Here is a 12,180-nt window from a genome sequence, read left to right on the forward strand (position 1 = left end):
GAACAAAAAAAGGCTTCTTACAGAAGGTACGATTTGAACTTAGTTTTGAAGGAAACCAGGCAAAACTGAGGGACAGAACATTTCACATAGGAGGAAGAGGAGAAAAGGAGATTTAGCAGATTAGCTCCAGAGACAGACACAGGTTCTCTCTCACTCACTCACTGACTCACATATGGAAGTGAGCAAAAGTTAAAGTGTCCAGTAGTTTGTTGTCAAACCTGCTCTAAAATGTAACACATTCACCACCATTTTCCTTTCTTGTGACAGAGTAGTGTGTGTGTGTTTATTATTTTTGTTTCTACTTTTGCTCATTCTTATGATCTCATCTATATTTGTAGTCTAAACTCCCTCTTCTCCCTTTCTCTAGATTTCAAAACTCCATGTTACCTTTGGTTCCATCCTCCTTTTCTCTAGTCTCTGATGAAAAGGTGACCTTTCTACTCCCTAAGACCTTCCAGGCACTCTTTATTCCAACCACTTGCCTCATCCCCTACCTATTTCCTCCATAATCATTCCCTCTCTCTCTAACCTGTCTGCTGGTCTCTTCCTTGCTACCTGTAGACATATCCAGATCTCCTTTATCTTTGAAAAGAAACAAACCAAAACTAACCCTCATTTGACCCTACTGTCTTCTCAAGCTATTTTCCTATATCTCTCCTCCTGTCCAAAGACAAACACTTGGGAAACAGAGACTATACTCATTGCCTCTTCTTCCTCTCCTCTCAGTAACTTCTCAACCCATTGTAGTCTGGCTTCAGCACAGTACTGTAAATGTTATTATTTATAATAGGTATGGGAGCTGACCTGCTGATTTCATTGGTGTAGCTGTAGGGAACTCCCAGATAAAGGAGCTCCCTTTATCAATGAAGGTTGGTACCCTCTCAGCAACTTATTTAGAGAATCACCTAGAGGAGTAAAAGATTAAATGACCCGACCAGAGTCGAACAGCCAGTATGTGTCAAGCAGGACATGAACCAAGGTCTTCTTGATTCCATGGCCAGCTCTCCATATCACTTTGTGTCTCCTTTTTACTTATGTCAAAGAAAGAAAGTCCTTTCTAGTTGTGAATTTTCAAAATATGTGCTCTTAATCATATTTTCTCATCAAATAAAAATGGGTTTTCTTTTTTTTTCTTGTTCTCACCTATCCAAATCCTTTCCTCTTTCTAGTGTTTAGCACAGTCATCATATCTTCCATGAAGCTTTCCCAACTCCTACAGACTTTACCGATCACACTCTTTTCACTGAATGACTGCGTTACTCAGAGACAGTATCACACAAAACAGCCGTGCTTTGTTTGCTATTTCTCATGTGCTACTATGATCTATTGCTCTTAGCTCTTTGAAGAGAAGGAAGAGGTTTTATTCTTCTGTATCTCACACAATGCTCAATAAATAGTCACAAATTGGTTTATTGATCCTATAACCTTCTTTTCTTAGCAAATCAAAAGGAATATAGATGAAAAGCATACCAAACTTTACCAGACCATGAATGAAGGAAAACACCTAGCAACTGCTGTGAGTTGTCCTGAGCTGGAAAGCCAGATTGCCAAGTTGGAAGAACAATGGTTGGCTTTAAATAAAAAAGTTGACCATGAATTACACAGACTTCAAACCCTTCTCAGGCATCTGGTCAGGTATGTTTTCTTAAAGCTTCATTAGTTTCAAAAACTATTTGGGATAAGGATATCCCAGAAATTCTGCCATCCCAAAATTTCTCTCCCTCTCATAATCTTTTGTATATTTTCTTTGGCAACATAAAGCTAGCATGTAAAAAAAGACCATATTCTCAAAGGCTCATGATCATTTTTCTTGGCCACTTGTGTAGAGGTGTTAGTCACTTTAATTGTAAGAAAGCTCTCTATTTTAATGAGAATATGAGAAATATAATCAACAAAGAAGCATCATGAGAGGGAGAAAAAATAAAGCTATCATGTACTTCTCAGAGCTGTGAGTCATGGGGTTAAACCAAGATCTAGGAGATAATTATTTTCTGGACATCAAGAGTACTTTTGAGCTAGTGTTATACTATATGTATATGTTATGAAATATTACCTTTGAAGACTATCATTTTACATTTAATCTCTGTTGAGATAAAATTGGTGAAGGTGGGTCCTAAATGTAATATCCTTAGCCACCTTTGCCTTTGGCTCAAAATGAGAATAGAGCCTTGGGATAAGACCTCATGAGCTTTCTGTATAGGCTACTCAGGTTAATTAATTGTTTTCTATGAAGTCCTATTGGTCAGTAGACATATAGTTTCCATAGGGCTTGAGCCCTTGAAATCAGTATTTTCCTTCTAGGAATAACCCCTAAGGGATCCTCTAAAGGAAACATAGTTTCCTCTAATTCAAGGGACAGCTAATCCTTCACTAAATTGTTCTTGTCTATAGTACCTAACCCTTCTTTGTAAACTAGGGTCCCATCCTAACTCTGTTCCATTTCCTTATTTTTTTCATTTGCTTTTGCTTTTTTCAATGGACAAAAATCAGTTTTCTCTCCCTCCCATTCCCACTTCCCCCAGTGGAAAGTAAAATAAAACAAAACCTTTGTAATATATATGAAGTCAAACAAACAAAACAAATTTCCAAATTAGCTATGTCCAAAAAACATATGTCTCAATCTGCACTCTGAGTCTGTAACCTCTCTGGCAAGAGAGATAGAATTTTTAAATTTTTAATTCCTTCAAAATCATTTGTCTTTACATTGTTGTTATTATACAAATTGTTCTCCTGGTTCTGCTCATTTCATTCTGTATCAGTTGATATGAGTCTTCCCAGGTTTCTTTGAAATCATCCCCTTTGTTATTTCTTATAGCACAATAGTGTTCCATTAAATTTACTATATGTTAATGGTAAGCCTAATGCCAGCACCCTGTTAGTTCAGATTTGATATTGGGATGAAGTGAGGCACTCAAAAGGCATTGAACATTTAACAAAAAAAATTTACTTTGCCCTAACACAATGAAGATATCAGGAAGGATACAGTGTTACTTAGTTTCTCTGGAAGCAGGCCCTCTCATTCCATATGGAAACAAGTCTGCTCAGCTGGGCAGGGTATGGTGATTCATGTGGTTTTCCCAAGCCAGAGGGGCCCCAGCTCCATGTTGGTGGGATTTTTTTGTGTCCTTTGGTGACCAGGAAACTGCATCAAGGGAGGTAGCCATCAATCAATTCCTAGGGAGGATTTTGTCACCTTTTAGTGAAGACATCCTAATTGAAGGGAAACTGGGGAATAAGAGCAAGACCTATCACAATATACCATAATTTGTTCAGCAGTTCCTCATTTGATGACCATCCCTTTAGTTTCCAGCTCTCTGCTACCTCAAAAAATATAAATAATTTTGTACATATAGGTACGTTTCCTGTCTTTGATCTCTTGGGATATAGGTCTGGCAGTGATATCACTGAGGTAAAGGATATGTATGTATATATGTGTATTTATACACACACACACACACACACACACACACATACACATACACACACATATATGAATAACTTTTGGGACATCGTTTCACATAGCCTTCCAGAAGGACTGAGCCAATTCAGAACTCCAACAACAGTGCATTAATGCACCCGTTTTCCCACAACCCCTCTGGCATTTGGCATTTTAATCTTTTGTCAGTTTTGCCATTCTGATGGGTATGATGAGGAACCTCCAAGCTGCTTTAATCTGTATTTCTCTATTACTGATTTGAAGCATTTTTATATAGCTATTGATAATCTAGATTTCTTCCTTGGATAACTACCTATTCATATCCTTTGACCATTGGGGAATAGCTTTTATTTTTATAAATTTGAATGAGTTTCTTGTATATCCTGGAAAAGAGACCCTTAGAGAAATTTGCAGCAAAGAATTTTTTCTCAGTTATTTTTCCCTTCTAATTTTAGCTATATTAGTTTCATTTGTACTAAATTTTTAAAAAATGTTACGTAATAAACTGTTCGTTTTGCCTTCTGTGACCTTCTCTATCCGTTTTTTAGTCAGGAGCTCTTCCATTACCTCATTTCTCTTAAAGCAGTAGACTAAATCCTGAGGCTTGTAGGGCTTGAATGGAGATGTATAGTAGCCTTTATATTCAATTATGGAGATCTTCCTCCATCCCCAAACTTTTTTTCCGTCCATCCCTATAAACACATAGACACACACACATTCAAAAAGGACGAGATGGATTTGATCCTATACATGGTGGCATAGAACATTTTCTGTATGGAATCGGGTCACTTTACTCCTCTCAGGCATACATTCCTGAGGAAAAGAAGTGAAGGGGCTGTAAGACACTTGTGTACGTTCATTCAGCAAGTATTCATGCACGTAAGCCTTTAAAAAAACCACACCTGTAACATAGAAATGTTATATAAGAGAAACAGATATGTGCTTTCTCATGGCAGAATTATGTTAAGTGCTCTCTCTTCTCTTTCCCACCCACCTCATCTTGTAAACACTCACATATTTCAGCTACAAGGGCCCTTACTCAAAATTCTCTTAACACATACCTTAGATAGGAACTGTTTCTGTATCCCTCTCATTATAACTACCTTGCAAAATGGCTATCAGCTCATTTGACTGACTGATATGTAAGTTTGCATAGATGAAGAAGGGGAATAATGTAGGGCATTGATCCATTTTAGCTCCCTCTGCCCATCCCCTGCCTGTATTTACCCAAGCATGTTTAGCCAGCCTTTTAGCCAGCTGTCCAAAAGAGGACAATGGAGTATACACGTAATCCTTCACTGGCCAAGATTTTTATTGTGAAAGTGTAAAGACTATATCCTGCCAGAATATGGTTTGTAAAACCAGTCCACTATGGAGTGTTAGTGGGACTTATCCCAGTCTAGTACTTTGTAAATTCTGTGTAGAATTTGACCCAAGATAGCCCAATCACCTCACCCATCTAAAAAACAACTAAATTGACAACAAATTATTTTAAATAGTATCAAGTAACTATTTATACCCCTCTAAATAATCAATCAACAAGCTTTTATTAAGTGTTTACTATAGCTCAAAGAACACCTGACTAAGGGAAAAATTGCCTACAAAGGGGCTGGAAGAGGGAATACAGTTGTACCCCATGAAAACATTTCGTTTTCTAATGGAGATGTATATTCCAGCATATAGTAGGATAAGAGGAAACTATACTTGTGATTTGTTACACTAATGGACCATGTTTTGGGTTTTTTTCCCCCTTTTGGTATTTTTATAGTTATAACAAGGACTCGGATGAATTAACCAAGTGGTTAGAATCTGCTCAGCAAACTCTGAATTACTGGAAGGAACAATCTCTTAATGTATCTCAAGACTTGGATATAATTAGGAGCAACATAAATGATTTCTTTGTAAGTTATACAAGAATATGATTTGATATTTATCTGACAGGCAGTTTAGAGAGCTGACTTCTGAGTCAAAAAGGCTCAAGTCCCACTTTTGACTCATTCTGGCTGAGTTGGGCAAATCACCTAAAACCTCGGTCTCTCTCAGGCAACTCTCTAAATTGCATTACATTTGCTGATCTATATATTTTTCCTTGGGGTATCTAAATGGCACAGTGGATGGAGTGCCAGGCCTGGAGTCAGACAGACCTGAATTCAAATCCAGCCTCAGACACTTACTAGCTGTCCCGGGCAAATCATTTAACCCTGTTTATCTCAGTTTCCTCATCTGTAAAATGAGTTTTCCCAGAAAATTACAAACGAGGTCACAAAGAGTCAGACACAACTCAGACAACTATACAACAACCTGCTGATCTACCTACTTTTCCTCACTGGAAGTTCCCTGAATGGATGAAACCACCAACAATGACAAAAACTAATTTATTTATTAAAGAAAAATTACATTGACATCTTAACATAGATATGCACGTGAATCTACAGAAAATGAAAATGTAATGTTTGTGGTTGTTGTTCAGTCACGTCCAATTCTTTATGAACCTGTGGACCGTGGCACACCAGGCCCTTCCATCCTTCACTATTTCCCAAAGTCTATCCAAGCTTGTTCGTTGCTTCCATGAAAACTTCCTAAGAATCGTTGTTGTTCATGGGGGTCTCTTTGGGACCCCATGGACTGTACTAATCCATGGGGTTTTCTTGGCAAAGATACAAGAGTGGTTTGCCACTTTCTTCTCCAGTGGAGTAAGGTAAACCGAGGTTAAGTGATTTACCTGGGGTCATCCACCTAGCTGCCCCAATGAAAATTAGTTAATAGTAGTTATGTCTCTCTAATTTAGAATTTTTCTGCATTTATTTTATGGGGTTTTTTTTGTTTTTTTTTTTTTACAGCAGATGCAGTCTAAGCAGACACAGTAATGTGGATATGTCTAAAGTAAATGATATAAAAACCAGCCAGATTGTGGGCATATATTCAAATACAAGGGATAAAACAATGTTAATGAATTAAAGATTATTAATTTTACAACATTGGATCAATCTATTTAAAAAGCACTTAAATATTCCTTTTGAAAACTATCAGACTCATGCTGAAATTATTTATAAAAAAGTAAAATTCTACTTTTGCAGCAATTGTGCATCAGAGAATTGTGCTTCGTTGATCCTGATTTTTCCATGTATTCCATAGTACTTCCATTATATAAAAGAGAGCACTCTCTCAGAATTTAGTTATAGCTATTAACATGGACATTAAAAATATAATTTTTTGAAATAAACTTTTAAAATTTAAGGATCTAAAATATTTTATTGATGCATCTTTAATTTTTTGCCACAATCATTTTCCAATAGTGTCTTCATCGTACCTTCCCTTGCCTAAGAAAAGTTAAATAAAACTGTCCAATGTATTGACCTCAATTGAATATATAGCATTTCTTGTCCATGAGCCAGTTTGTCTCTTCTGAAAGGAAACAAATCTATTCCAGTATTAATCGTTGTATCTAATCCAATTGCTATTGTCTTTTAACACGAAACTAAGTATTAGTGAATGGCAAATAATTGTGGTATCTGTATCCCCAGCATTTAGCACAGCAGCTGGCATATAGTAGGAACTTAATAAATGCAAGTTGACTGCCTGTGCTTTATTGGTTTTAAGTAACTCTCAAAAATTTTCTTTTGTTTGTTTGTGCAGAACCTTGGGTTGTATCAAGAGTTTCATTGTAATTGTTTTTACGTGAAACTGGGTGGGGAGGAGAATAAAATATTATTTTTAAAAAAGTAGTTTTTTGTAAAGCTTGAAAAGTGATTTGAAAGGTCTGAGACAACAAATTTCACTTCAAAAATATTTGAGACTATCAACAAGTACTTTTTCAATCTTAGTTTGCATATCAGCCAGTTTAGCAAAGGTTTATCATATCTTCAGTTGTAAAATTTGCATCCATTAGGAATTTTCAAAGGAAGTGGATGAAAAATCTACCTTGAAGACTTCTGTGATCAGCACAGGAAACCAGCTTCTTCACTTAAAAGAAGCCGACACTGCCACGCTGAGATCTTCTTTAGCACAATTCGAGCAAAAATGGGCAACGCTGATCACTCAACTTCCAGATATCCAAGAAAAACTCCATCAGGTAAATAAATATCGAAGAACCCAGAATACATCCCCAAGAAAAACTCCATCAGGTAAATAAATATCGAAGAACCCAGAATACATCCCCAAGAAAAACTCCATCAGGTAAATAAATATCGAAGAACCCAGAATACATCCCCAAGAAAAACTCCATCAGGTAAATAAATATCGAAGAACCCAGAATACATCCCCAAACTTTCAATTCTCAGCTTATAACTTCTTCAAAGTCAATCCTCTGATTCAGTGATTGGCATCATTGTTGTCTGCTTTTCTCTAATAGCCCTGCTGAATGCGGGTCTTAATTACCAGACACTCCTCCATTGGGCTCATTCTTAGGAGAGAATTGGGGCTTTAATTACTCTATTTCCCAGTTTACTTATGCCACTCTCATACTTTATACAGAAGGTCATCTCCATTGTTTTTTGCTTTGCTTAGTTTTGAGCTTGAGTGCTGAGTTTGTTTTGGTGAGTAACCTGCATAATTATGGAGTGAGACCTTTTTACAAACCAGATATCATCTTTAGTGTTGCCCTGATTTCATGCTGTTAACTGGAAGTAATTAAATGGAAATCATTTTGTCCTTGCAGCTTCAAATGGAGAAATTGCCATCCCGTAAGGCAATCACCGAAATGATTAACTGGATGGACAACGTAGAACAGCAGACAACGGATGAGGCCACCGTAGATTCACCAAGTTCTGTAACTCAAGTGAAAAGTCTTCTTCAGAAGTACAAGGTAAAACTCTAGGAAGGGAAAAGAAATCTCAGAACAAAAGCAAAAAAAAAAAAGATCTCAAATTTAAATCAGTCCTTAGGGAAATACTGTGGGATAGAGAAAATAAATTGAGCTGAATACAGACCAAGAAAAAGTGAGCCCTCAGTAAAAATGCAACAAATTCTCTCCCTCACCCTATTAAGAAAACATAAATATTCTGAGAGCTAAATGTGAAAATGGTCTTCTTACTGGTTTTTGTATATATTGATATTTATTCTCTGATTCCCTCTCCCTCACTCCCAGTTGCTAGTGACTTCTCCCTGGAAATTACCTTGTAAATTTTTTATACCTAATTTTCTTTATATGTACCATTTCCCCTACTAAAACTCCTTGAAAGCAAGAACTGTTTTTCATTTCTGTCTCTGTATCCTTTCCATCTAACACTCTGTGCCTAGTACGTAGTAGATGCTTAATGAATGAGTGTTGATTTATTGACTGATCTTTTAGTCTACAGTTGATAAAATCATAATGGCACAGAGCTTATATGCAATTTCCCCATATCATCCCATGGTGTCCATTTGCCTGTAGGATCCCCAGATCCCCAGATGTGTATCTCCAGAGCAATGGTTCTTGTACTTTTTCTTTTCTTTTCCTTTTTTTTGGTGGTGGTGGGGAGTACAGTACAGTATTGGGAGCAAAGGAAGGTTCCTAGAAAAGTGGGCCCCCAGACCCATTACTCAGGCCTTGGATTCATGTCTCTCTCCTTCCCCTTATTGGAAGTTTCCACAGAATTTCTAATCAAGGAGGTGGCATTGTGGCACTGGAGAGAGAGAACTGCTATTGTGACCTCCTAGACACCAAGCCCAGAGGAATGACAGCAAACTGCACCTGGGAGTAGGGGCTGGGAGATGTGAAAGGCTGGGAGTGTAGGGGAAGGTTCCCTTAGCACACCCAGTAAAACTCAGGACATACTTTTTGGGCATACTCTTGGGCAGTCTGGATGGGAAGTGAGAAGAGGGAAGGGAACAAACATTTATTAAGTGCCTACTGTGTGCCAGGTACTCTGATAAGTACTTACCAACTGTTATTTCATTTGATCCTCACAACAAAGCTGTGAGATAAGGTGCTATTCTTATCTCCATATTGCAGTTGAGAAAACTGAGGCAGACTACAGTTAAGCGATTAGCCCAGGGTCCCACAACAAGTAAGGGTCTGGGGCTAAAATTTGAACCCAATTTTTCCTGATTCCAAGATGAGCACTCTAACCACTGGACTACCAGCTGCCTAAGACTAACTTCATAGTTTTAATAATCTGGTGACTAATAACTTAAGTGCCAAAACATCTCAATGTATAGTTAAACAGGGCATATAACAAGTTAAAAGTAGCCCCATGGCCATCAAGCTCTGCCCTCTCAATTCAATTGAACCAAAAGCATTTACTATATACCTACTATTTATTTGTCTCTGTGTCCCCTCCACCTAACATTGTATGCCATAGGGGAAGGGTTTCTTAGCACAATTAGTAAATCTCAGGACATACTCTTTGAGAATCACTGTGCTAGGGGTTTGGGCAGTCTGCGGGGAGAGGGAAGGTACAGGGCCAGGCACTAGGGATACAAGGACAAATACAAAAGATTCCTTGTCCTCACCAAAATTACATTGTATGGGAAAGAAACAACATGTATGTAGAAAAATAAATATAAATGTATATATGAAAAGTAATTTCCATCTCCAAGGCACTAGCTATCTCCAGGAAAGATCGAGATGGGCCTCCTGTGGGGGATGGCACTTGAGCTGAGCCTTGAAGGATGCTAGAGATTCTAAAAAGCAAAGATGACTTCTAGGATGCATAGTTTGCTGAAGTTTCTATTGTTCTCTGAGCCATATGCCCTGAGATATCTACCCTCCAGGCCTTTGCTGGCCAGGTGAGTAGAGGGAAGACTTATCCTGAATGGCAAGGTAGCTTATGAGACTTCAATCATTTAGTGAGAGGGTGTTGGTTTAACCTAAGGTGGCTTCCCAAACCAAAACATCCTTCTCTAACTACAATTCCCCTATATTTATTTTTTTCTCCCTTAGACTATAAACTCCTTTATAAAAAGAATATCTTTGTTTTGTATTTATATCCCAAGTACAGTGCACATAGTCAGAGCTTAATAAATGCTTTTTCATTCATACATCCACATAAAAGCAAATTCCCAAGGGCTATACTTCCTACCTCCTTCCCAGGCCCCAGTGAATCACCATTCCAAAGGCTCTTATAAATGGGAATTGGTCAGCCCTGAAGAGGATTTTTCCAGGCAGCTCCAGAAAGAAAGGTTTTCTGAATCTGCTTCAGCTATATATAGCATTGTAATCATCTCACTAAGAACTTATGAGGCATCAGAATTGGCTGGAAGTCCCAGGACAGAATGCCAAGATGGCTTTTAGTTAGAGAGCACCTTAATAAAGACTTCTTGATGCCCCCTGGAGGACACTGGAGTGAAAATCCATCCTAATGACCTTCATTCAAATTTATTTAAGTGTCCCTCTCCTGTCCCTTCCTTCCACCCCCATACACACTTTAGAACGTTACCCACTGTTCATGGTTTTTCTCCCCCAGGAATTCAGGATGGAAATGAATTACAAACAGTGGATCATTGATTTTGTCAATCAGTCACTGTTACAGCTAAGCACCAGTGATGTAGAAAGTAAGCGTTATGAAAGAACTGAATTTGCAGAATGCCTTGGAGAAATGAATCGTCAGTGGCACAAGTTACATGGAACACTAAACAGAAAGGTTTGCTTCTAATTTTTTTCCAGTTTTCTACTTTTAGCTAGTGCTTTTGTGTTAGAACTTTTAAAATTCTATATAGATATAGATAGATATGTATAAATACACACATATGTGTGAATATATATGTATGTGTGTATATGTATATATATATAAGAGAGAGAGAAATCTTAGTATGCTACTAAGTTTTAATAGCTTTAATAATTTAAAACTGCACTAAAATTTTTGCAATATATGCACATATATGTGTGTATACACACATTTATACATACATATGGGAGGTCTCCAGCACATTGAGCGAACCCCCATGACAAACTTTTGAGAGGAAATGGATAAGAATCACATAGGATGAGCAGACATGGATATGTTGAGATATATGTGTATAGTCTCAAAATATTCAAGTGGATCTGAGGTCTTGTTGATTCTGAAGTTCTCTTCTAGTAATAAAGATGACATCTGTATCCATGACATCATGAAACCCATCCATTCCAGCCTGTCCTGTGTTACCCTTGTTCATGTCCTCCAGGACGTGATGATGAATCTATGCTTCTGCCACTAATTCACCATAAGAGGTCCATCTATTGAAGAAGGTGGGGGGGTGGTTCCTCACATTTTCTTCACATTGAGAGGATACCAGTAGAGTATGTGGGCTCTCTATCAATCATCCCTCATTCTCAATATATCAGATCTGTAACATAAATATATGTGCCACTATTTATAATATATGTACTAAATATAATATATAGCACCATGTTACATATAAATACATTATACATAGCATATGTATATAGTATTAGATTGTAATATGTCTCAATTTGTATCTCGTGTGTGTGTGTGTGTGTGTGTGTGTGTGTGTGTGTGTGGTGTCCTCAAAGTTTTACTGAAGTTTTAAGTATTAACTGCAGTGAGACTTTGAGGACATTCAACATGTATTACACAAAGTGAAGCATATTAGAGTCTAGTAATTTTAAGCTATTAAGCAATTTTAAGCTATTAAAACTTAAAGCTACACTAAGTGTTTGGGGATATCATGCATATAGTGGACATTGGCTGAAAATATTACAATGTAATATCAGTTTGGAAGACTTTGCTGGATAATCAAGGAACAAGTATCTAGAATTTATAGAATATTTTATTTAAATTTACAGATATATGTGTTTTTAGTCTCAGCCATTCTTTGAAATATGT

The 12,180-nt window shown here is 37.3% G+C and overlaps 1 protein-coding gene across 2 annotated transcripts in view; it reads left to right on the forward strand.

The window, feature by feature from the left end:
* Positions 1-12,180, forward strand: part of SYNE2 (spectrin repeat containing nuclear envelope protein 2) — a 430,582-nt gene that overhangs the window by 319,393 nt on the left and 99,009 nt on the right. Inside the window, exons 83-87 of one of the 2 annotated variants that reach the window (XM_036734278.1) lie at positions 1,439-1,635; positions 5,205-5,337; positions 7,326-7,508; positions 8,094-8,240; positions 10,822-10,998. In XM_036734278.1, the coding sequence (XP_036590173.1) occupies positions 1,439-1,635; positions 5,205-5,337; positions 7,326-7,508; positions 8,094-8,240; positions 10,822-10,998 (837 nt within the window). Of the gene's footprint in view, positions 1-1,438; positions 1,636-5,204; positions 5,338-7,325; positions 7,509-7,651; positions 7,665-8,093; positions 8,241-10,821; positions 10,999-12,180 lie in introns of those variants that run through there. The other variant, XM_036734277.1, reaches the window with a different exon arrangement.

This window comes from Trichosurus vulpecula, chromosome 8 (assembly GCF_011100635.1).
Source record: "Trichosurus vulpecula isolate mTriVul1 chromosome 8, mTriVul1.pri, whole genome shotgun sequence".
NCBI classification, from domain to species: Eukaryota; Metazoa; Chordata; class Mammalia; order Diprotodontia; family Phalangeridae; genus Trichosurus; species Trichosurus vulpecula.